The sequence below is a fragment of the Impatiens glandulifera genome, chromosome 5 (assembly GCF_907164915.1).
Source record: "Impatiens glandulifera chromosome 5, dImpGla2.1, whole genome shotgun sequence".
In the NCBI taxonomy this organism is placed as follows: Eukaryota; Viridiplantae; Streptophyta; class Magnoliopsida; order Ericales; family Balsaminaceae; genus Impatiens; species Impatiens glandulifera.
The window spans coordinates 11,208,535-11,234,445 of NC_061866.1; the positions used below are offsets into that span (position 1 = coordinate 11,208,535).

General features: G+C 28.2%; 2 protein-coding genes across 2 annotated transcripts; both read right to left on the reverse strand.

The window, feature by feature from the left end:
* Nucleotides 1–7,647: 7,647 nt before the first annotated feature.
* Nucleotides 7,648–7,980, reverse strand: LOC124939004 (lysine-rich arabinogalactan protein 19-like). The gene has a single exon (XM_047479523.1). It carries the CDS (start codon nt 7,978–7,980, stop codon nt 7,648–7,650), a length of 333 nt encoding a protein of 110 aa, XP_047335479.1.
* A 7,712-nt stretch (nt 7,981–15,692) lies between these two features.
* Nucleotides 15,693–19,310, reverse strand: LOC124940108 (bifunctional riboflavin biosynthesis protein RIBA 1, chloroplastic-like). Its single transcript, XM_047480592.1, has 7 exons — nt 19,163–19,310; nt 18,644–18,950; nt 18,358–18,573; nt 17,802–18,124; nt 17,134–17,263; nt 16,724–17,020; nt 15,693–16,192 (listed from the first exon to the last, which is right to left on the reverse strand). Exons 1-7 carry the CDS (start codon nt 19,213–19,215, stop codon nt 15,968–15,970), a joined length of 1,551 nt encoding a protein of 516 aa, XP_047336548.1. The 5' UTR covers nt 19,216–19,310; the 3' UTR covers nt 15,693–15,967.
* Between the last annotated feature and the right edge of the window lie 6,601 nt (nt 19,311–25,911).

Genomic DNA, 25,911 nt, shown 5'->3' on the forward strand with positions numbered 1-25,911 from the left:
AACAACGGTGTACCGTCACTATTAATTAATTTACCCTCAATAAAAATCAATAGCCACAGTAAATAGACCCATCGTTACTGACAATTCTATAGAGCATAAAAGAAAACCACTTCACGACACCTTTTATTGCTAAAATATAGCTACTAAAAAGGTTATTACTTAAATAAATTAACGTCGCCAAATGTACATAAATTACTATTTTTTTTACTAAATCAATTTACCTATAAAATTGTTCAAATTATATAAAATAAAATTTTCTAATACTGAATTTAAATATTGCATTATCAAAATTATATATCAAGCTAACTATAGGTTAAGCATTGATGGATGAAATGAAACGAAAAGGGGATAGAGACTCACGTCTAGTAATATTCTTGTTCTTCAACTGAGTATTCACATTAATCTTTCTCTCAGATTCCAAACAATGAACTCTACAAAATCATGCATAGAGTGTAGTGTTTGATTGATATGCATAAATTAACCACTGTAAACCTAAAAATGCGATGAGAACATGAGAGTGGTTTCTTGGTTGATTTTCAGTAAGACAGAGAATATGCAATTTATAGAATGTGACATAAATATATGTATAAACGTGAAGCGAAGTAAAATCGTGAAGCGAAGTAAAATCGCAGTTTCTTACACCAAATAAGACTAATATAGAGAAATGGCAAAATGAAACTCACAACTACATGTACAATAATTGCAGCTATTGATGAAACTTTCTATATTGTATAAGTATGGATACAAATTATGGTATACTATACACATCCACACTTAGTGTATCTAAGTTAGAGTTGAAGGTGGGCTTAAGCTAACCCACCCGAAATTATTTTTTATAGTAAAAATTTGACATAATCCCCTTAATTTTTTTTTTTCTTTTTTAATTTAGTTTACTATTTATATTTTTAATTCTCAAAAATAGAATAAAAAACATAGGTTAATTCCACCAATTTCATTTATAATTTACTAAAATATTTCTAGCCTAACCTAAATTCTTTTCAACCCAACCTCAACTTCAATTATTGGATCTGTCCTTATTTCTAAGATGTTAAATTTCGATTAAACTCTTAAAAACTTGAAGATTTTAAATTTTTTAAAGAGTATAACCAGGGTTCTACCGAAGTTTAGGGTGTACTAGATTAAAGAATTGTTATTATTTTTATTTAACTTATATATTATATTATAAAAGTAAATTAAATTAACAAGAGTAATCTCAAAATGTTTACTTTATTAATCAAAATATTTACAACGAGTCCATATTTAATTTTATTATTATTTGTTACGTTCAAATTTTATTCAAGTGACAAAAGAAAAAGATATATGTAATATAATATAAATGATAGTTGTTTAAACATAACGATTAAAATACACAACGAGATTAATCACCTGAAAACAATTATTAAAAGTAAACAAAAAAAGGTTCACTAACGAACAAACATAACATTAACGATCTCAGAGTTTTTCAAAATAATTCATCAATCGTCTCCGTTGGTTTTTCATAAGAGATCTTTTATTTTGTCATAATAATAATAATGATTATTTGATTATAAACTGTTATATATATAAATATAAGTATATATATCGGAGAAATAATACATACAACACCTTTATACCACATCTAACTGTTTTTGTAAAAAAGAGAAAATATTTTTCTCACTCTTACCAAATCAGATAGGTATTGTATGAAGGTGTTATATAAAGGAGCTAATATGTATCATATCTCATATCATAAATATTTCATTTATACCTATAAATAGTTACATTTATTAAAATAACATAAACGACATAACTTTTTTTTTTTTAAAAGAACTTGTTTAAATTATATATTTTCCTTAATGATTTTATTTTATATAATAAAATATTTTTAAATTATGATTTTATTTTAATTTTTTACAACCATATTAAGAAATTTAATTTATATATATATAATATTTATAATTATTAAAATTAATAATAATAATAATAATTTGGAATAAAATAGTTTAAACAAATATTTTATTTATTTTTTAAATTATAATATATATATTATTATATATTCTGAATAAACTTAATAAATACTAAATAATTAATTTTAATATTAAACTAAATACTGAATAATTAATTTTAATATTAAACTAAATGTAAATAATTATTTAGTTTATTCTTATTTATTTGGCATCTAAATAAATTGTATTATATATAAAATAATAGATATAATAAAATTAAAAACAATATTTATTTAAAATTATTTTAGTATGTTACATAAAACTATTAAGTGAAAGTATTAATATATAATTTAACCAAGTTGTGTTTAGTCAAAAGAATCCGCGTATTTGATTTCATTTGACCATTTTATTATTATTGTTATTTTTTGATATTTTAATAAATATATATACATATTTTTGTCAATTTGTAAGAACAGTATTAAGAAAATATAGTATTATTCCCAAGAGAAAGAAAACATTAAATTTAGAAACATGTAATAATAAAATGAACACGCAGAAACAAATGATAGAAAACATAAATAATCACGAACATATTTTGACAAGAATTAAAATTAAATAATGAATAAGCAGGCGATCCATGCTCAACCGGTGCTGAATCTAGGCGAACAAACCAACTACTACCAATGCACCTGTGACGCCGAAACCGAGTTTGTTAAAGGCGACTGCGTCACTCTGTTTCGGCGTCGGTGCAGGGGAAAGCGACGATGCCGGAGGGGGAGCCCATTTTAGAGGGCCATCCGATAATGTAAAATTACTTTGGGCAATCGCGAAACCAAACAACATTGCTCCGATCAATACCAAAAGTACTGATTTCGTGAAAGCCATTTGAAGACCGGTCGCCCGATATTTCCAAGGGAAGAAGATTGATTGATATTTCAACAAATAGAGGAAATCTAATATATAGACAATAACAAGTGAAACGTGCAGCCAAATACCAAGTTTTCTGCATTTTTTTAATCTCAACTTTTATTTATTTCATTATTTGTTTTTAGGGAGCTAGCTAGAATGATACTCATATCATAAATTCTATTTTAATTTAAGATGGTGTTCTATCATTATGTATCATTATGACTTAATCTAATGTTCGTTCTAGATATTCGATGAAGACAGTTGTAGAGTTAATTCTTTATGAGAACTTACGAGCTTCATAAAATATTGAGTAACATTTTTGTATTTTTATTTTATTTATTTTTATTTTCTCGTATCAAATTTGTTAGGTTTAAACAATTCTTATAATATTTTAATGAATAATAATAGGGAAAACGACGTTGGGGACAACGACCCCCACCTGGTAGGCACATGAAAAAAAGTAAAAATACCCTCATTTTCAATTGCTTTATTCAAATCATTTGAAACTAACAGATTACTAATTACTAGTTTTCATTGTCGGCAATTTGTACCATTCAGACTCACCATATCAGGTCTAGATTTCTCCATTATTACCGTCGTAATCCATCAAAGAAATCAGTTGATTTCCTCTTTGAATTTCGTCAAGTAACTAGCAGAGCACTCTGCTTCAATGTTAAAACAAATAACCAATCAATACTGCTCTGATACCACTGTTAGTTTTTGCAACAGAAAAACCACGGATCTTCTTAGAAATCAAACATTAACAAATCAGTTTCCAAATTGTCTATGACGAACAATATATTTTTACTAAAACTGAAATAACACAAAATAATAGCGACACAATATACGTGATTCGGTCAAAATTGACTACGTTCACGAGAGGGATAAGTTTTACTAAATCAAAAAAATGTCAATAATAGAAACTTACATACCCTACTCTCAAATGAAAAAAGTGATTACACTATGAGTGATTAAAATACTCTACAATCAAAACCTCTCCCAATCTCTCTCTCTCTGGATCAGCCAAAGAACAAAGAAGAAACCAAAAAATCTAGATCTGCTCACTCTCTTTCAATCTTACTGTATGTTATAATATAAAATAATATATTTGTAAGAATATTGTGATAATATCAATATTATATTATATATTATATTAGTTTCCTTATAAGATTAATCTAATGTTTATACAATAGACATAACTTATCTAATTCGATATAATTCTGATACAATTTCTTCTTTATTCTGACATGGTATCAGAGCCTTGTTATCGTTTTTAAGTCAATCAAGTGATAATCTTCCGCTGTCTTCATCAATGATTATCTTAACCATTGATGGAGGGTCTAATATTTTATTCTTATTTTAATAATGTCTTTTCTTTTAGATATTTCGGTTGATGTTTTAATATTCTTCGACAATCATATTCTCTGAATTTTGATTTTAGTTGTTGCTTCAGTCAATCATTTTATGCTCATGGGATTCGACCTCTTCGCTGGTTTTATTTTATGCAACACATGGATATCCCCGTCAATGGATAAATTTTAAGACTCACGAGTAACTTCGGAGTTCATTTAGTTGTTGTTTTACCCCAGAATATAATGCCAATGGGATTCGACGTCTTCACTAATTTATCAGTCAACACAGACATCCTGTAACTGGATGGAGCTCATGCACGAGTTTCTAAAGATTGAAGAATACATCATATACATTTCAACATCTTGATTGTCTTCAATCTCAAGTTGTTCAAACATTTTTCATCTTGAGTTTGAGGAGCGATGTTAGAATATAAAATAATATATTTGTAAGATATTATCACAATATGATAAATTATGATAATATAAATATTATATTAGTTTTCTTATAAGCTCAATGTAATATGTTTATATAATAGACATAACTTCTGTAATTCGATATAATTCTAATACAATTTCTTCTTTATTTTGACATTGTGTTAAGAGAAAAACACCCAAAAAATGTATTTATATCCTAACCCGTTTTCATAACAGAAAACCCTTACCCGTTTACTTACCCAGAAGATAAAACTTGCACACAATGATAAGAAACACCTCAACACTACAGAAATAATAACTGCAACTATTAATAAATAGTTAATCTATCTATTATTTTTGTCGCTAAATTACGTCACTATTAAGTCATTTTTTAATAGTGTTTTCCCATACCGAAACTTTCAATATTGTATAAGGTATGGATAAAATTATGGTATATCATACAAATCCACACCTAAGTAGGGGTATATCTATGTTAGAGCAGAAGTAGGCTAAGTCCACCTCGAAATTGATTTTTTTTTAGAAATGTGACATACCCCCTTAATTTTTATTTTAAAATTTAGTTCACTATTTATTTTTCTAATTCTTAAAAATAGGAAAAAAAAACATACATTAATCTACCTATTTCATTCAACTTCAATTCTTGGATCCGTCTTTACCTGTAAGGTGTTAAATTTCGATTAAACTTAGGGTTGGCACGAAGTTTAGGGTGCACTAGGCGAACATTATTATTATTTTTATTTAACTTATATATTATATTAAAAGTAAGATTTAAATTAACAAGAATAATCCCAAAATGTTTACTTTATTAATCAAAACTATTTACAATGAGTCCATATTTAATTTTATTATTATTTGTTATGTTCAAATCCTATTCAAGTGACAAAAATAAATGTGTATATATATAAAAAAAAATTAAAGGTATATGCATATGATATAAATGATAATTGTTTAAGCATAATAATAAATTAATACAAAAACACGAGTATTCACATTATCATCAAACACAGCGAGATTAATCATTTGAGAACAATAATGAAACATAAAAAAAGTTCACAAACGAACAAACATAACATAAAATTTAATATTATCGATCTCAGATCCAAGGGCGGAGCCAAAATATAAAATCTACCCGGGTTAAAAGTATTTTATACAAAAACCAATATAATACAATAATAAAAATTGAATAATTTTTCACACAAAAACCAATATAATAAATTATAAAAGTTGAGTATTGAAATTGATGTGGTTGTTTTTCAGATTTAATTCTCGAATACTTCGACAATATAGGTTGAATAGGTCATATTTTAATGTAAGTTCGTCTAATTTTATTATGTTAATCGATGTCGACACATAAAAATACACAATTTAGGATCTCGTTCAATGATAGTTTCATCAAACTTAATTTTTTTAAATTTTGAAAGAGATTATAAATTCTAATCCGAAATGATTGTATTTTTTTGATTTTTTTCTCTCATAATTTGACATTAAAAAATTATTAAATTTCAAGATTCTAAATCTATATATATTAGATATTAAAAAATTTATTATCGTAAACATGAAAGTATAAAAACAAATCACAAATGAATATAACATTACATATATTAATAAAATGACTGATAGAAAACAATATATATATATATAAACTTGGAGAGAATAAATTTAATTCAAAATCTTACTAAATAATAAATAATTTCAATCTAGAGTTTGGAAGATTAGGAAATTTTATTTTAAATTGTATCAAATCTATATTTTATTAAGCTTTCAGTTCAGCCTTATATATTATAGGTATATTGATAATGAATTTAAAAATTTCAAATTAAGAATTAAAAGCTATATTTTTTAATTATGAATAAATTATAAAAACTATAGCTATGGGTCACTTAATATTTAATATGCTTTATTATAATATATTTTTTAATGGCGGAGACATACTCTAAATTATATAAATATTTTTTTATTGAAATTCCCTTTAATCCCTTTCTATATAAAAATTGATGAATCATCCACAGGATCTACTGTCTCTTGCTATTTCATTTATCAAAAACAAAGTAATTTTGATAAATAAGATAAATAAAAAATTATATATATGAAATAAAACCTAAATTTTAAATTTTAAACTCTAAATCTTAAATTCTAAATATTAAACCCTAAATTTTAAACCTTAAAAAATTAAGGTATATACCATTTTATTTTAATATTTAATTTTCTATTTTCTCTCTCCACTCTTTTAATATAAAAACGGATGAATGCATTTAGCCAGGAACACCCAGACTAGACTAGTCTGTAGCACAATAAAAATCCTAAAAATGTGAAAGATCCGAAGAGATATATGAACTAAAAATGATAATGAGTTCATATATCTCTTCGGATCTTTCATGTTGTTATAATAATATTTGTGTTGAATGAAATGCGAAAAAAATCATATTTATCTATAAACTTGATTAGATGTATCAAATATAAGTATATATTTATTATTATTATTATATATATAATACAATTTATTTATAATAAATACTGAATAAACTATATATATATAAATACTAAATAAACTAAATAATTAATTTTAATATTAAACTAAATGCAAATAATTATTTAGTTTATTTCGTATTTATTTGGCATCTAAATAAATTTTATTATATATAAAATAATAGATATATTATAATTAAAAACAATCTTTATTTAAAATAAAATTATTAAGTGAAAGTATCCATATATAATTTAACCAAGTTGTTTTTAGTCAAGAGAAACCTCTTATTGGATTTCATTTGCCCATTTTATCATTATTATTTTTGATATTTTAATAAATATTATACATATTTTTGTCAATTTGTAAGAACAATATTAAGAAAATATATTATTATTCCCAAGAGAAAGAAAACATTAAATTTAGAAACATGTAATAATAAAATGAACACGCAGAAACAAATGATAGAAAACATAAATAGTCACGAACATATTTTTGACAAAAAGTTAAAATTAAATAATGAATGAGCAAGCGATCCATGCATGCTCAACCGGTGTTGAATCTAGGCGAACAAACCAACTACTACCAACGCACCTGCGACGCCGAAACCGAGTTGGTTAAATGCGGCTGCGCCATTCTGTTTCGGCGCCGCCGGTGCAGGTGCAGGAGATAGCGATGATGCCGGAGCGGGAGAAGGAACTAATTTGGTGGGTGGCGGAGCTTTATTTGAAGGCGGCTCCGGAGCCGGAGTTCGCGGCGTGGGAGTCGACTCCCACGCCGGAGAAGGTGTCGGGGCCCATTTTGTAGAGGATATTGATGAATCATTTTGGGCAATCGCGAAACCAAACAACATTGCTCCGAGCAATATCAAAAGTACTGATTTCGTGAAAGCCATTTGAAGACCGGTCGCCGGTTATTTCCAAGGGAATTAGAAGATTGATTGATATTTCAACAAATAGAAGAAATCTAATATATAGACATTACGAGTGAAACGTGCAGTGCAGCCAAATTCCAACTTTTCTGCAATTTTTTAATCTCAACTTTTATTTTTTTTTACTTTATTTTGTTTAGGAAGCGTGTTAGAATAACATCTCTACCATCATAAATTCTATTTTAATTTAAGATGTTAATAACCAATAAAACATCACCCTCATTATTCAAAATCAAGTTATTGAATATTTCGAATAAATCCTGAAATTCAAGACTACCGGTTCATTATAATGTAATTTAATATTCGTTTTGAATAGTCGATAGAGTCGGTTGGTTGCAGAGTTAATTCTTCTCGAGAATTTACGAGCCCTATACAGTCGGGGACGGACTCAAGATTCGATGATGGGGTGGGCTTAAAAAATATTTATGGTGGGCTTAAATAAATAACGATTTTTTTTTTTTTTTGGATAAAACGAGTAAATAAAGGTAAGTTTTATCATTTTTTAATAATTAAATAAACAATATAGTTAATTTTATTAAAATTTTTAAAAAATTAAGGATAATGTAATATTTTAACCGTAAAAAAAAAAAATAGTTTTTTTTTTGTGGAATTCAGCCCACCCGAACCCCTACCTAGATCGGTCTCTGTATAGAGTATTGAGCAACGTATTTACATTTTTATTTTATTGTAACTTTTATTTTATTTATTTTTTATTTTCTTATATAAATTTGTTATGCTTAAACTATTTTTTTATAATATTTTAATATAGATCAATAATTTAAAATAAGTAAATTAATTAATAATAAGAAGAATAAAAAACTAAAAAAAAGTGCAAAAGTCAAAGTACAAGAATTACAATTACCGGCATCTTAAGTTTTATTTCATGTAATATGATGAGATTGTGAATATATAGTCATCCGATCCCTTTAAAAATATATATAATTTTAAAATAAATTGAATTTTTTTTTTTTTTCCCAAACTCCATATTCACGTTATCAAACAATTCACATTATTCAATGATCTCGATTATTCTCTAGGTTTCTCTCAAGTTGAATAATGCTTTCCAATGTCACACGGTTTCACAGCCAACCAAGACATATCAATAATTTTCAGAAGAGGTTTCATATACATTGATCCTCGAATGATAGAGCAGAAGGTGGAGATTAACCACCACATCTTTACAAATTCCGTATGCATATATATTCCATCAATTAATAAATAGCATGTATATCACTCAGGGTTGACCCTAGGTAAGTCCGGCAAGCCTTCGGGTTAGGGCAGCCCACTTATTAAAAATATTTAGGTATTTTCTAAAACCTATTGCAATTTTAAATGTAAAATGATATAGTTTAGTAGTTTAACATACAATCTTAAATTATATATGGTTAAGGGTTCAAACCTGACCAAGAATATTTATTTTATCAATTTTTTAAACTTGACCTAGATTAATAAAAATAAAATAAAACCAAACAAATAAAATATTAGAAGAAACATATATCTTCTCTTAGCTCGAACTAAGGGACAATATCCCCATTACCATTTCAGGTATGTGAATCAACGGAACATATGAAATAAATCCGCATACTACCATGTCAAATATTTCTCTTACAAAAGAATCTAAACTACGGAACCAGTATTTAGAGTTTGGGTGGACTTGATAAAAATTTATATTAGGCTTAAAAGAATAATGAGAATTTTTTTGATAAAATAAATGGATAAATATAAAATTTATCAATTTTTAATAATTAGATAAACAAACAGTAAATTATATTGAAATTTTTAAAAAAATGAGGGGTGATGTCACATTTCTACAATAAAAAAAATGTTTTTTTTTTTCTTTTTTAGGTGGACTTCAACCCACTCGATCTCCTACATATATAGATCCGTCTCATCCTTAGCGTTGAAATAAAAAATAGTTAAAATTGACCAACCTTTTTAAGTTGTCGGGTTAATGTGACATATGGGGTGTCAATAAAATATGTGTTTAAAAAATATTAAAAAAACAATGAACTAATTCACAAATAAAATTAAGAATAAGAAGAGGAAGATGTGTACAAGAAATAAAATGGTCTATTAAGAATAAGAAGAGGAAGATGTGTACAAGAAATAAATTAAGACTATGGGGATTGTGTAGATGTGTTATGCACGTTTAAAGCAGCACCCAGATCAGCTGTTGTGTTCCACCTTACACCACCTTCACAATATAGGTTGAGTTTTCATTCTCTCTTTATTAATTTTGACTTATTTTATAAAATAATTATTTTTTGTGAAGGTGATGTAGGGTGAAACACCAAATCCGTAACAGCTGACCCCGTTTAAAGAGGCCTGATGTAAGAGACTTATACAAGATACACCTATATCAATTATATGATACATTATTATATATTACTAAAAAAAATTAATCAATCAATTGATAAAAAAAAAAGAAGTTTGTATTAAATATCTCTTCCATAATTTTATATACATCTACATGTTTTTTTTATAAATAAAAGGCTCTAATTTTAAGAGATTCAATGAACTATTTGTGATGTTAAAAATAAATCTAATTTTTTAAATTTAGTAATATTTAAAATGTAATTATTTTTATAACCCATTAATTTGAAGTGATATTCCTAAATTCAGATACATATTAGTTTAAATTTTTTAAAAATGTTAATTAAATTGATTTTTTCCTAAAGTATATAATTAAATTAATATTAGTAAATATTTTAAAGCATATAATTTTCTCCTTATATATACATTAAAAGTTAATTATATCTTCTTTATATATTAATAAAAAAAATTATTTTCTATCATATATATTAAAGCGGCCTCTCTTCTATATATTAAGATATAAAAACAATTAATCATAATATATTTCATTTTTAATTAATATATAATTATAAATATTAATATTTAAGAAACGATTCATTATAAAAAGAAGTAAATATTAAAATCATACAAAATAAAAATTTCTGTAATAATATTTTTATCTTTTATATATTTTATTTTCATTTCATTTTTTTCCCTAAAATTTATTTAAAATAGTCTCTTAATATAACATTGGGTTAAAATTAATCCAAAATTTTGGTTGGAGAATCAAATTGACTTACAAATATTATTTTAAATTAATTTTGGTCCTTCATTTATTTATTTTGGATCAATTTTGAACCAAATGTTTGTCAAAGTCAATTTATAATAAATATTTTTATTAATTACGAATATATATATATATATAATATTTTAAAATATACATATTAGATTATTTAAATATAACATATAAATTAATTATTGTTTATTAAAATATATGTTAAAAAATAATTTTCGTTGTATATTAATTTTAAATATAACGTAAAATAATTTTGTTTAAAAAATAGCAAACTTAAATTTTGCATTATGTATCACTATTATATAATTTGAAATTATCACTTAAATTATTTTACTTCAAAAACATATTTGTAAAATAATATTAATATTAATAAAACATATTAGTTATATATTAATTTAATATCAAATTTTGAATCAAAATTGATTGAAGAAAAATAAATTGACAACCCAAATCAATTTACCACATTCTTAGGTCAATTTGATTTCAGACTGAAGTTTATGGTCAAATTTAACCCCTAACCGAGAGACAAGAAACTATTTAAATCAATAAATAAGTCAATGAAATATATAATAAACAGTATATTAAAAAGAAATAAGAAAATCTAATATATATATATATAATAGTTAAGATATTTTATTTTTATATTTTTGAAAAAAATATATCAATTCATTAAAATTAAGAGTTACATATAAAATATTAATTTTAAAAAATACAAAATAACATCTAAACAATTGAATGAGAATTTAGACATTAAATTGTGTGACAAATTTATAAAAATTAAAATGTCATTTACGAAAATCTAACCATCTTAACAAAATTTAGGTATTCAAAATACGAAATCGTTTAAGTTTAATAACGATGAGTAAGTAAGACAAATCAGACAAATCAAACAAATCAATTATTTTGTGGCGAAAGAATCTTTAACAAATATTTTGAAAGTTAGGATTAATAAGTAATGCAAAAAAAGTTATGTAAAGTAATAACGGATCATATGTATATAGGTCAAAATAATAAATAAAAATAAGACAAATTAAAGAAGAATAAAGGGAAGAAAACTTAGTCTAAATATCTCTTTATTCGATACACAACCTCATATATATAGAAATATATAAAACTGGATAAAAAAAAACATGTACAGTAAATAACCCACAAACAGTTGAGAATATTATTTAAATTATAAAAATTCAAGACGAAAAGTCTGATTCGACTAAACAGAATGTCATACCGATGAAAATAACACTAACTCAAATTTAATTAATAGAAATATAAATGAATGGTAAAGAACAAAATGATTTTTCACATTTTTAGATACTTTTATTATATATTAAATTTTTTTTGTTTTGCATGAATTGTAAACAAGAGAAAATTTTATAAAAATGATGGTTCATATTGTATATGTATATTTGTAGGCGATTTTAATTTTGATAAATATATTTAAAAAGAGAGAGTATAAATATAGTATTATTTTGACCCAATACAGCCATCATTCTTTATATTTATATATTTATATATTTATATATATTTATATATATATATATATATATTTGTAAATAAAAAATAAATTAATAATAATTGTTTGTACACTATGAGATGGATGATAGTGTAATGAAGAGTGATATGAGAATTTGGGAGAGGAATGTGAAAGAATAATGTGTCACTACATCACGCATAAAGTATAGAGATAAAATTTATTATTTTTTTAAAGAATCATTGCGTCACCGCATTCCTTTCAAATTTTCTCTCCCAAATTATTTCTTTAACGTATCTGATCAATACTTTTACTTAATCTTGTTCTTTGGATTCTTCATTTAGGAGACATGGCCATGAGTGGATTCTAACATCTACCTGTCAAATGCTAAGGGTGCCAACCTCCCAAAGGGGTGTTGGACCACCATGACCTAACATCTACCTGTCAAATGTTAAGGGTGCCAACCTCCCAAAGGGGTGTTGGACCACCATGACCTACCGGAGGACAAAGAGTTAGGGAACAAATTATTCGGATAATCAATTAATCTCTTGAAATTGAACTGGATCTTACTCGAATATCCCTTAATCTGTTTAAACCGATTGTAAAATAATTAATTTATCTCAAAATTGAGACTAGACAAAGTATATTTAATAAATATGTAACCGATGAGTTACAAATTCAACCGATTAAGTCCAATTTAATTTTAATGTAATTAATTATTAAAATATATATTTATTGTTGGAAGAGAATGAATACAACAACATAAGCAGATTCTTCAAAATTTACTGTTACAAATTTAAAAATATATTTTTGTCTATCTCAAACAATAAAATAAAATATATGTACACTATCCAAATAGTTTATATTTTTTCTAAATTGTTTATAGTTGGTTGCTAACATTATATTTATTGTAGAAAAAATTTATATAAGTACCTAAATTAACCGACTAACCAATCATATTATCTGATTCTGCCAGCTCGTTTGAATGTAGGGTCGATTGTGAATATTGAATTTAATATAAGTGAATTATATTTTTGATACATATTTTTGTTAAAAAAATTGAACCCGACAAATCCACAAACAAGTTGTCAAATTGAAGTGGGATACAAGAAATGTCTAACTAGGGAGGAAGTTGAGTTTCGATCACACGAAAAAAGATGCAAAAAAAAAATTAGAGTGGTTTGAATAGAAAAACGTTGTTAAATTTATTAATATATATTTATATATAATTAATTCATACATTATTCTAAATTATTTTCTTATCTTGATTAATATTTGAATGAAATATTTACAAACATGATGTTTTTAAATATATTTTTTAATTTATTCTATTGAGTTAGAAGTTAAAACCCTAAACTCTAAACCCTAAATTCTAAACTCTAAATCCTAAATCTTAAATTCTAAACCTTAAACTTTAAACCCTAGATGCATCAATAAAACAAATGAAATCATTTCTTAAATATTTTTTTTAACAAATATTAGTTGTCTAGATATACCAAATGAAATATTTCCTAAATATTAACTCTATTATAATTAAACTATAATTTATAGAAGAAAAAAAACTAGTTAAACTAATAATAACTTCCAAAATACATGAATGAACATTTTGGTTAGAAATACAAAATAAACTAGGACAACTTAAAATTAATATCTTTTAGAAAGACAATTTTGTTGTTTGGAATAAGCCTTATTCAATATTTTCACTAATTCAAAATATGTGGAAATTTTCAGCCTAATTAATGAACTAATGGATAATGTGAGTATGCTGTGAAAATTTTACAAAATGACAATAATGTAGCTATCAATTGCTTAATAATTCCTTTCAATCCGAATTACTTTAATATAAATTTACAATTTCTAATCTTTAAGCAAACGAGCTAACAGTTCACCAATCTCACTTTCCATTTAAGCTATAAAACATTCAAGTTTATCAAAAGTTTTTAATTGTTCCCAAAGAAAGAACACTCATTGAGAAATTCTAAAGAGAAAAAATGGTAGAGAGCAAAACAAATGTTTGTTTCTAAACCGAATAAACATGACAATAACGACTTACAAAACTTTCATTACATGGGTACAAGTGCAGTAAAAAACCACTCTAGAAGACTACCTCGCCTCCGGTTTTGTAGCATTGGTGACTAGATTGACACCAATGCCCTATTTGACAACAATTTCCTTGATGTTATTCAGTTACACTTTCAGTTAGTGTTATTTAAATAGTCCAATATAATCAAACATTTCACTCTCATTTTTATCCATCAAATCATTAAATTCATTAATTAAAATATTAAAATATCATCTTTTTTTAATTATTATTTTTTATTTTATCATTATATAATTAATACCCTTTAAGTCAATTTTACCACAAAAATTCCTACCTCCTCAAAATCACTAATACTTTGTAAATAACCCAGGTTATTTAAAAAACTCGAATCCGTTTTGTACTGTTTCCGAAAAGTCAGTGATAGACATTTCTTTTCAGGTAGGTACTTTGATAGTTGGAAGTCCCTCAACAAGACCACTTGACCCCATGTTCTGAAGCCCCTTGTAGTTAGTGTGCCCAAACCTGCAGTGCCACAGATGAGTATAGTCCTCTGATGTAGTCTTTAAACTAGAGTCTGCCAACAGTTTAAATTTTATATTCTTATCCATCTTTGTTGTTAGAATTAAACCTCTTCATCCTTCAACCAGTATATTCTTCTTTTTTTCCGAAGATTAGTCTTCAATTCTGGAAATGATTTCATCGCCTAAGCCAAAACAACCCTGTTCTCTCTTCTGAAGGTGTTTAGTTTGAATCTGGGGCTGAAACTAATTTGTTGAAATCAGATATCGATCAAAGTAAAACACATCTCCTTCATATGAAGTTTTCGGCTATAAAAGCCCATACAAACAGCAAAGGAAATAAACTGCTATATTCTAACTTCTATCATTAACCCACTAACATATAACTGCCTTGGGTTATGCCTACTAACTGAAGCATTGAAAAAACAACTACTAAACTAATAAACAGCAGTCTTAAAACAGTAAATAAAACATACACTTATTAGTATTCATATCTACTCCAAAACCCAAAAACTATTTATGAACATACTAGCTGTGTCACAAGAACTGGATCCAGTTTAATTATCTATAAAAACTGAAGAAACTTTAACATGAGAATAATAATCAAACAATGTGAAATACAGTAAGAAGCTTTGATCAAGTAAAGAGCAGAGTTGGCTTCAAATTTTAACAATGGCAGATAGCCTGGACAAAATTTGTCTCTTGATTCTTGAACATATTTTGAATGTGAATAATTAATGACTATCTTATTAAACTTAATACAACGCTTTATTCCATTGATTATTTTGTGAAGATGAAAAGAGTTCAAAATGTCCAGTCTCTGCCTTGCCTCAAATCTAATCTTTATTGATAATCCCAGTAAGGGGATTCCCAGATTCTAAGCCGTAGACATGACCCATTTTGACACGTTTCACCTCAATGTATCTCTTGTTTTCTTTTGTTATAGGGGTGATAAGTGCAACCCTTCCAGATATAGCCAAACCGTATCCCTTAAGTCCTCCATACTTTAAAGGGTTGTTAGTCATCAGCTTCATGGTTCTAACACCTAGATCCCTCAATATCTGAGAACAGAAGTAGTAAAAAATGTAAGACAGAACAAGCAATAGAAAACAAGTTGACATACTAGTAGGTTATTTCAAAATAATCGTGTTCGTTACTGGTTATTGAAGTTGGGTTATTTGGGTAAAAAATGAATTTAGTATTTTGGTTGATTATTTGAATGACGTGATTGAAGATGTGATAGTGGTTTTTTTTAGATTAAATTCAAATAACCCAAATTCAACAAGCCATAAGTTATATGAGATCAGTATCTCATCAATCAAACCATCAACTAAACTACCCTCTATTATTTTTAACTATATTTAAAAGGGAAATTTGGTAATAGGTCCCCCAAACAATCCAATTATTTGAGTGTACACACCAAACAAAGTCATTTTCAAATAACTAACTGGTTATTTAAATAACCCAAGATCAAACAAGGCCCAAGGCCTAAGAGTTTGTTTGGCTGAGCAGTATTCAAGTGTTTTGACTCCTTTAAGCAGTTGTCAACCAAGGAAAGAATACAATATGTATATAAGTTAAAACCGGCATACCTGAGCACCAATACCATACTCTCTAGAATCAATAGGGAGTCCAAGTTCCTCATTGGCTTCAACAGTGTCAAAGCCATCATCCTGTAAGTTATAAGCACGAAGCTTGTGACCCAATCCGATGCCTCTCCCTTCGTGCCCACGAAGATAAACCAATACACCTTTCCCAGCAGCCTCAATCTGTTGCATTGCTAGTGCCAGTTGGTTTCCACAGTCGCACCTGGCTGATCCAAATATATCTCCAGTCAGACATTCAGAGTGTACCCGCACAAGAATGTCCTCTCCGTCTCCAATTTCACCCTGTTCAAATCACAATCCTCTCAAACTCAGTGAAACTGCTAAATTTGGTCTTTTCCCAAAAGGAAACAGCTAAATTTGGTGACTAGTGTGTAAATGAACACAAAATTGCTCACCTTAACCATTGCAATATGCTCTATTCCATCTAAAACCGATCTATAACAGTGGGCAGTGAATGGTCCCCATGTTGTAGGAATCCTTGCAGCAGAGGCTTGCTCCACAAGTTTGTCTCTTTTCCTTCTATACCTGTTCATTGGCGAGATAATCGTTAGAGTGCCACCTTCCTGATGAACTTCTATAACCAATTTTCCGAGACAAAAACAAAGACATGGATAATACTGGCTAGATGTCCCGACATAAAACAGGTGTGAATTGTGCTTGAAAGTAAACAGCACAAATTTCAATACCATATGAAAGTGAAGCCTACCTTGGGAACGAGAGTTCTAAATTAATTCAGAGGAAGTGGTAACCGAGTTCAATGATTTTTTCTTAAGTTGGTTTTTCAGTTTGAGAAATCTTAATGAAACAAGATATATCTAAGAAATCCAGGATATATTTACCATACTCTCTACCAATAAAACGGGATATATCTAAGAAATCCAGATCAATTTCTTCTCCACCTCAAGACTTAGTCAGAATCAACCAAAATTGCTCTTACACCTGGAAAACTAACCTTCAATATTCATTAAACTATCTTTCTTTCCTATCAAGCCAATCAAAAATCAAAAAACACAAAGAGAAATTGATTCTATTAATGGAATAACAACTAACAGGCTAAGCATACCTGACAAGATCAGCAATTGATATAACTTTCAGATCATGAAGTTCTGCAAATTCTTGAAGCCTGGGTAATCTAGCCATTGAACCATCATCGTCAACTATTTCACATACAACTCCAACCGGGTCAAGTCCAGCTAGTACAGCAAGATCAACAGAAGCTTCTGTGTGTCCTGCTCTTTTTAAGACTCCACCTTCCTTGTACTTCAATGGAAATATATGACCAGGACGGTTAAAATCATCAGGCTTCGAATCTTTTGACGCAAGAGCCAATATAGTTAGTGCTCTATCACTTGCTGAAACACCTGTTGTTGTACCGTGCTTTGCATCCTGCGTAGAATCATGGTTTTAGCAGTTTTCTCTTGCAAAAGAAAAGGTAAAGAAATTATGAAGCATTTGCTAGTCAGCAATGCTCTGATTAAAGAAAAATCAGGGATAAAGGAAGCTATCACATTTCTTTAATGCAAAGATAAAATGTGAAAGCAATAATGTCAACCAACTTCTATTTTAGTATCTAGATCCACATCTGGATAAGAAATCTTATAAAAACAATGTTTACTTACAACTGAAATGGTGAACGCAGTACAAAGTTTCTCACTGTTTTGTGTTACCATGAGCGGAAGATCCAATCTCTCAAGATCTTCCTCCTTCATACCGACACAAACAATACCAGTTCCATGCTTAACAAAGAAAGCCATAGCTTCTGGTGTAACCTTTGATGCTGCCATTATTAAATCACCTTCATTTTCCCTGTCTTCGTCGTCTACAACCACTACCATCTGCAATATTAGTATTACTTAGGAATTGATAAAAAGAAAGAAAAAATTATTCAAAAGAAGGAAAACCAACCTTTCCTTGTCGAATGTCTTCAATGGCCTCCATTATTGACGATAATCCCCCTGTTGGATGATCCAAATCATCACCATCGATTGGAAAACTATTGCTGGTCAGAATTGCATCAGTCAATGGTTCACCAACAAGAGAATTTTCCGCTGAAGCATTAAAGACATTGGGACTGGATGACTCAGTTTTGGTTCTACAAAAGCTTAGTGACTTCCCTCCCAGTTGGATCATGGACAGATTACACTGAGAGACATTGGATGAAAATGGTTTCATGTAGTGCAATCCTCTGAACAATCGAGAGTTTCTGAATACCCTACAAGAAGCAGAGGGTATAGATTGGTTCACTACATTGAATACATATTCATAAGCAGAAAATTATAGATGGGTCAAGAATCCAAAGAGAGCAAAGACAAGATTTTTAAGCATAACCCACAATAGGAAACTTAAATTGAGGCAATTGAATGGTAAGTCTCCACATAATTGATCGATAGGAATACAATTGAGTCGATAGAAGAGAAGATTTACTCTGAAGTTGAAGAACCGGCGACATGGCAGGAGAAGTTGATGGAAGACGACATCTCCAGATGCTTGGAATAGAATAGAAATTTTTGGCGTCCTGCTTATGACTTAATAATATCGGAAGAAGAAGAAGAAAGGAATTTGAAGAGGGGTTTGACCAGTTTACATTATATATAGCGCCTCCATCTTCCATGTCTCCTTTCTAAATTGGTGTTATTTTCTCTTTTACGAACTACGCGGAAATACCAACCATGTTACTCTGTACTTTTATAAAACAAAATTATCTCTTTATATTATATTTTATACCATTGAGATCGGAGTAAATTATAAATAAAATTTCAAATAACAATGACAATTTATTTTTATTTATTAAAAATAATAAAAAAATATTTAAACACACAATGATAAAAACATCATATAAAAAAATTCGGGGATCACCCAATAAATCTCAGTAATACTCCACAAAAAACTTCAGATACTAGTCGTTCATCAATAATGTAAAAGTAAGTGAGTTGTTGATTCAATATCTTCTAGACACATACAACAACAACTAACTATAATATAATTTTTTTCATGCACATATCATCCGTAAGATTTTCATCGACAATAACGTTTAATCCAAAAACTATATCTTAGATGAAATATTCCACTTACAAAGTTTCTCCCCAAAAAAAGTTATATAGAATCATCTTAGCAAACAATTTGTAACAATGTTTCAAATTGAAACTATTCATGTTTTGTCAACGTATAACATCTTATTCAGATGTGGACACTTTCCATATCTTACCAAAAATAAAACTTTATTACCAGATTAACTCTTCATAATGTTTAATCCCCTTTTATATCTAATTCAACTAGCAAACAAATAAAATAAAATAAAATTTTAATTATTATAATTATTTTGTAAATTAATAAATTGAAAAAAAAAATATTTATTAGAATTATAATAAATTTTAAAAATTAATAGAATGAAAAGTAAAAGTAAAAATTAAATTTAATAAAATAAAAAATATAAATAATTAGTTTTATAAACTGATAAATTAAAATTAATGTATCCTAATCATTATTAAAATTAAAATTACTTTTTAAATAATAATAAAAATATTATTATTTTAAAAATAGTTGTATATTAAAAATTATAAAAATCTTTTTAAAGTATAACTATAAAACACAATAAAAAAAATGAGAAATGATTAGGTGAGGAAATTTGGTGAGGGAATTTGGTGAAGGAATGACGTGGCATAATTTTATTCGCTAAAAAAATCAAATAATTTCTCTCTTTTTTCTCTTTCCTCCTACTTTTACATTTTCCAACCAATGAAGGTGATGACACGTCATTCCCTCACCAAATTCCCTCACTAAATTCTCTTACTCTATCACTCCTCAAAAAAATATAGAATATAATTCAATCACGTTGTCAAATAGGTTTCGAGAATAACAATTAACTATCTTATCGATTTCTTAGGCCTTTCGAAACAAATCTGGCCTTGTTCGATTTGAATTATTTGAATAACCAAAACTAAAAAACATTATTTCACTCCCTTTTAAGAATAATATCAATCAATTCATAAATCAAAATATTAAAATACATTTTATTTTAAATTATAATTTTTTATTATATCATTAAATATTAATACATTTTACGTCTTTTTACCAAAAAAAAAAAAAAATCTTCACATTATCAAAATATCATCATTAATCACTAATTTTAAATAACCAATTTTTTTAAAAGACCTCAATCCGAACAAAACCTTAGAAAGTGTCGTATAATAATATTGTCAATAATTGAAAGTTCTTAAATTTTTTCAATAATTATCCAAAAACTTTGATATCACTTAATGAATCACAATAATACTTCATAAAAGACTCAAAATACTAGTCACCCCAACAATGCAAAAATAAGTGAGTTGTTGTGTCCACATCATCGTGACGCATACGACAACGACTTACCACAATATAACATTTTCATGCGCATATCATTCATAATAATTACACCGTGAATAGCGTTTCATCTAAATAACGAGAATTTTGATAAAATTTCTCTCAACAAAAATCATATAAAATTATCTTAACGAACAAATTGTAGCAATGCTCCCACATAAAAATTAGCAATGTTTTGTCAATACATAATGTCTTGTTCAGACGGAAACACTATCGTACAAAAAACAAAACTTTATTATGTGAATCCTAATCTTTAATAATTAAAGAAAACATATTTTTATATGGATACTACTCACTTCTTAAATTCTTAAATTCTTAAATCGTCGAAATTTAAATAAGTGTAGTCTTCCAATATATATCATTCATAATACTATTATTGTAACGTTTTTTCGATTCATAATGTATATGACGTTCCGAAATTAGTCAGGAGTTAGTTCTTCTTCTCGAGTTATGTGCAAGCTCGATAATCTATTAGGTAATATGGTTGTATTATATTATTTTCATTTTTTTAATGTTATATATATATATATATATTAATTAATTATCAAGCGGTCATATTAATTAACATATCTCATCAATATTTGAATGAGACACTGTATTTTATTATCAATATTTGAATGAGACACGGTATTTTATTGTTCTGAATCTGATTTTGATTATTTAAATAATCAATCAGATCTTGTAAATAAACAAAAACAAAATAATCAATCAGATTGATTCATAACTTGTTCACTACTAATTTAAAAAATATTGAATCACTTTCGAGTTATTTAAATAAGGAAAGAAAATGATTAAATAACTTCTTGGGCCTTGTTTGGATGGAGTTTTAAAAATAAGGGAGAAAAAAATAATAATTATTAATGATTTTGAAGAGGTTAATGATTATTTTTGGTAAAAAAAACTTAAAAGGTATTAATATATATTAATAAAATAAAAAATAAAAATTTAAAATAAAAAATATTTTAATATTTTAACTAATAAAATGTTCAAAATCCACTGAATGAAAATTTGAATGAGTAATTTAAGAAGTCATAAAATTTAAACAAAGTAATTGTGATCTCTAAGTTAAGTAGTCATATATATTTATTTGGTGTAGGTGTGTGAGCAATAAATATGAATTTGAAATAGTTATAAGTTTTCTATCAGACCCGATCAGACCTGACCTAGTATGAATTTAAGTAAAAATTTATTTGAAAAATTATAAAGATTTAAATGTAGGCAGTTCAGATCTTCTGCTACCGATTGCCGTGTTCCCCTGTGGCGGACCAATCAGATTGCAGCATTATTAATTTAATAATAAATCAATCTGGGCAGGAGACGGAGGGAGGGAGAATCCGGAATCCGGGTTTAGGCCCGGGTTCACACCAGACGCCGTTAACGGAAGCGCCCGTTAACGCCAGGAAATAATATAATATTCAGATAATACCCAGATAAGATATCTTCGCTCTGATCTACACGCCCATTGAAATGACCCTCATGTAAACCCCCCATACCCACCCATGAGAAGACCGTCTGCCGTTCATGAAAATACACTTACACGTCCATGTAAAGACCGAATTGACAGTCATATTATATTTACGTTTATTAAATATTAATTTAATTTATTAAATAACACAGGCAGCGATATAATATTCGCTTCAAGTAATTCAATCTTTTATTTTCTTGGATTTTTTATTTACTTTTTTTATTTAATTTTTTTTTGCCTCGAGACTCGCTGGAGCGAAGATATATTTGCTTCAATTAATTTTAATAAAAACCCCATGTAAATCCCCCCTACCCACACATGTAAAGACCGTTTGACTACCATGTAAAGACACTTACCCGTTTATGTGAAGACGAAAATAACATGGATTTTATATTTCCGTTTATTAAATATGAATTCAATTAATTGAGGATGACATGCAGAAACCGAACAAATCTTCGCCTCAATTACGGGCTCGTTATATTTTCCTATTTTTTGCCTCGAGACTCTCTGGAGCGAAGATATATTTGCTTCAATTAATTTTAATTGAAACCTCATGTAAAACTCCCCTACCCACACATGTAAACCCCGCTTGACTACCATGTAAAGACACTTACACGTTTATGTGAAGACGAAAATTACATGGATTTTATATTTCCGTTTATTAAATATAAATACAATTAATTGAAGATGACATGCTGCAACCGAACAAATCTTCGCCTCAATTACCGGCTAGTTTTTTTTTCCTATTTTTATTTTATTTCATTTTTTTTGCCTCGAGACTCTCTGGAGCGAAGATCTCTTTGCTTCAATTAATTTTAATAAACACCCCATGTAAATCCCCCCTACCCACACATGTAAAGACCGCTTGAATACCATGTAAAGACACTTACCCGTTTATGTGAAGACCAAAATTACCTGGATTTTATATTTCCGTTTTTTAAATATTAATTCAATTAATTGAAGATGACATGCAGCAACCGAACAAATCTTCGCCTCAATTACCGGCTAATTTTTTTTTCCTATTTTTTTTTTATTTCATTTTTTTTGCCTCGAGACTCTCTGGAGCGAAGATATATTTGCTTCAATTAATTCATTACTTTTTTTCTTTATTTCAATTTTTTCGCTGGAAAAGAACATTTGTTCGCCTAGACCATGTTCCATGTAAAATGGATTGAATAGTCGCTTCTCGAGAGAACACTTATTCGCCCCTGGTCCCTGTGTCATGTTACATGGAATGAATAGTCGCTTTTCGAAAGAAGACATGTTCGCCCAGGTTACATGAATATATATACCCCCTAATATGATTATTTTATTATCATTTCCGCCCGATTCATCTCTCTCTCTTCCTGCCTCCATTTCACGGCGATTCGTAACCGGCTCCCCGTCGACCGAACCTGAATCCACATCTTCACGACTCCTCAATGGTACGTATTCCTGACTAGTAGCTTTTAATATTTAGGATTATGGAACTACTACACTAGATTCTGTTATGTGATGTTGTTGTCTCTTTAATCTTTTGGAAACCCTACTCTCAAAATGTTACCTTGACTGTAAATCAATGTTATTTTCATGCACGTGCAGGCTGCCTCAGCATCCGTCCAAAACTTTGGCAAAGATTGGATTTTATGCCCAAATCAATTAAGAAGTGAAGAGATAGTACTCTTCGTTACATTTCTCCCTTATTTTTCCATATTGTTTAAGTTTTCATCCTGTTTAACTGAAATATTTATGATTGTTCTTAAACAGCACTTGATGCAACAATATGCTAACACATGTGGTGCCACGGTGTCAATGAGGTGGCGAGACGATGTTACCCACGTCATAGCATCCACCGATTCTAATGGTGGATGCGGTCGCACTATCAAAGTATTGAAGGGCATATTGAACGGGAGTTGGGTCCTTACCATTGATTGTGAGACTCTGTTATTCTTAACCCTTTACTGTTAACTCAATATTCATTTTCACATATATGAAACTAAAAACACCTATTGCTTTTATACAGGGATAAAATCATCAATCAGATTCAACTGTTACGTGGACGAGGAACCATACGAGGTGCAGCGAGATAATCATGGGACTGTGGGCGGTCCAAGAGCTGGCAGAATGCGTTATTTGAACAATGTAAGTTTTGTCTTATTCCCTCCTCCATATGATATTCAATTGTCCATCATTACTAATAATGTATTGTATTTTCTTTCAGCTGCCCAAACTCTTCGACAGTTACACCTTCATATTTGCAGGGGAATTCATCCCGGCTTACAAACTTGATCTTATGGGGTTTGTAATTGCTGGAGGAGGTACAACTAAAGAAATGGAGAATCCATTTGTCGAGCCCGAGGACGACAAAACTATAGTTGTATACGACAAGTCTAGGCACGATGTTAATGAACTTGTTTGGGTATTTGAGGCAGAGAATCCTCTGAAGACATATTTGGATGTGTTTGGTGTTCCTCACACAAGCTTGCTAGAATCCATTGCTGCTTGTGATTTGCAGCCTTTGTTTTTGTAATAGACATGTGTTGGTTTAATTTGTTACTTAATATTTGAATATTTTGCATTCTTGAAAATTCAATGTCATATTTGATTTCAGAATTATGTTTTTTGTTCTTCGAATTCTTTTTTTTTTAAACATCAGCCTTATATTTAACTAAATCTTGAAACATTAACAAATACTGTATAAATTGTATAAATTGAAGTATAAATTTGATAAATAATTAATATTTTTTAAAACTACTGTCAAAATAATATTTGTAAAACAATTGTCAAAACAATAATGTGAAGAAATCTTCGCTTACTGATTGATTGATTGATTTATTAATTTAATTTCATAATAATTTTTGTCATTTAATTATTGAAATGAAATAATTTTTTTAACAAGTCACCTCACCGCCACCTAACACCTGCCACCTTTTCATTAAATGCTGCATGCAGCAAGCCATGCTGCTAAGCTAGACAACTTTGTACTCTTCTCTCTCTCTACTGTACGACCATTTCTTCGCCGGAGTTATACTACATTGTCTACCATCGACCTCTCCTTCGCCGGAGACTTCATTATAATATCAATCCGTCTTCCTAAATTATAAAATGGTTTGTTTTTGAATGTCATCTATACCTCCTTTACTTTTCTTCCCAACCTTTTCTATGTTTTTTGAATCATCGACATGAAAAGGTCATGTTCTTTTTGATTATCAGGAAGGAATACGTATCAGCGAGAATGATATGGACGAGAATGATATTATTGATTTAAGGTAACATTTTTTAACTTCTCCAATTTTTGTAGTGCACATGTAAGCGAAGATCTCTTCACTACTACATTATGAGATAATATCTTATGAAGCGAAACTATGTT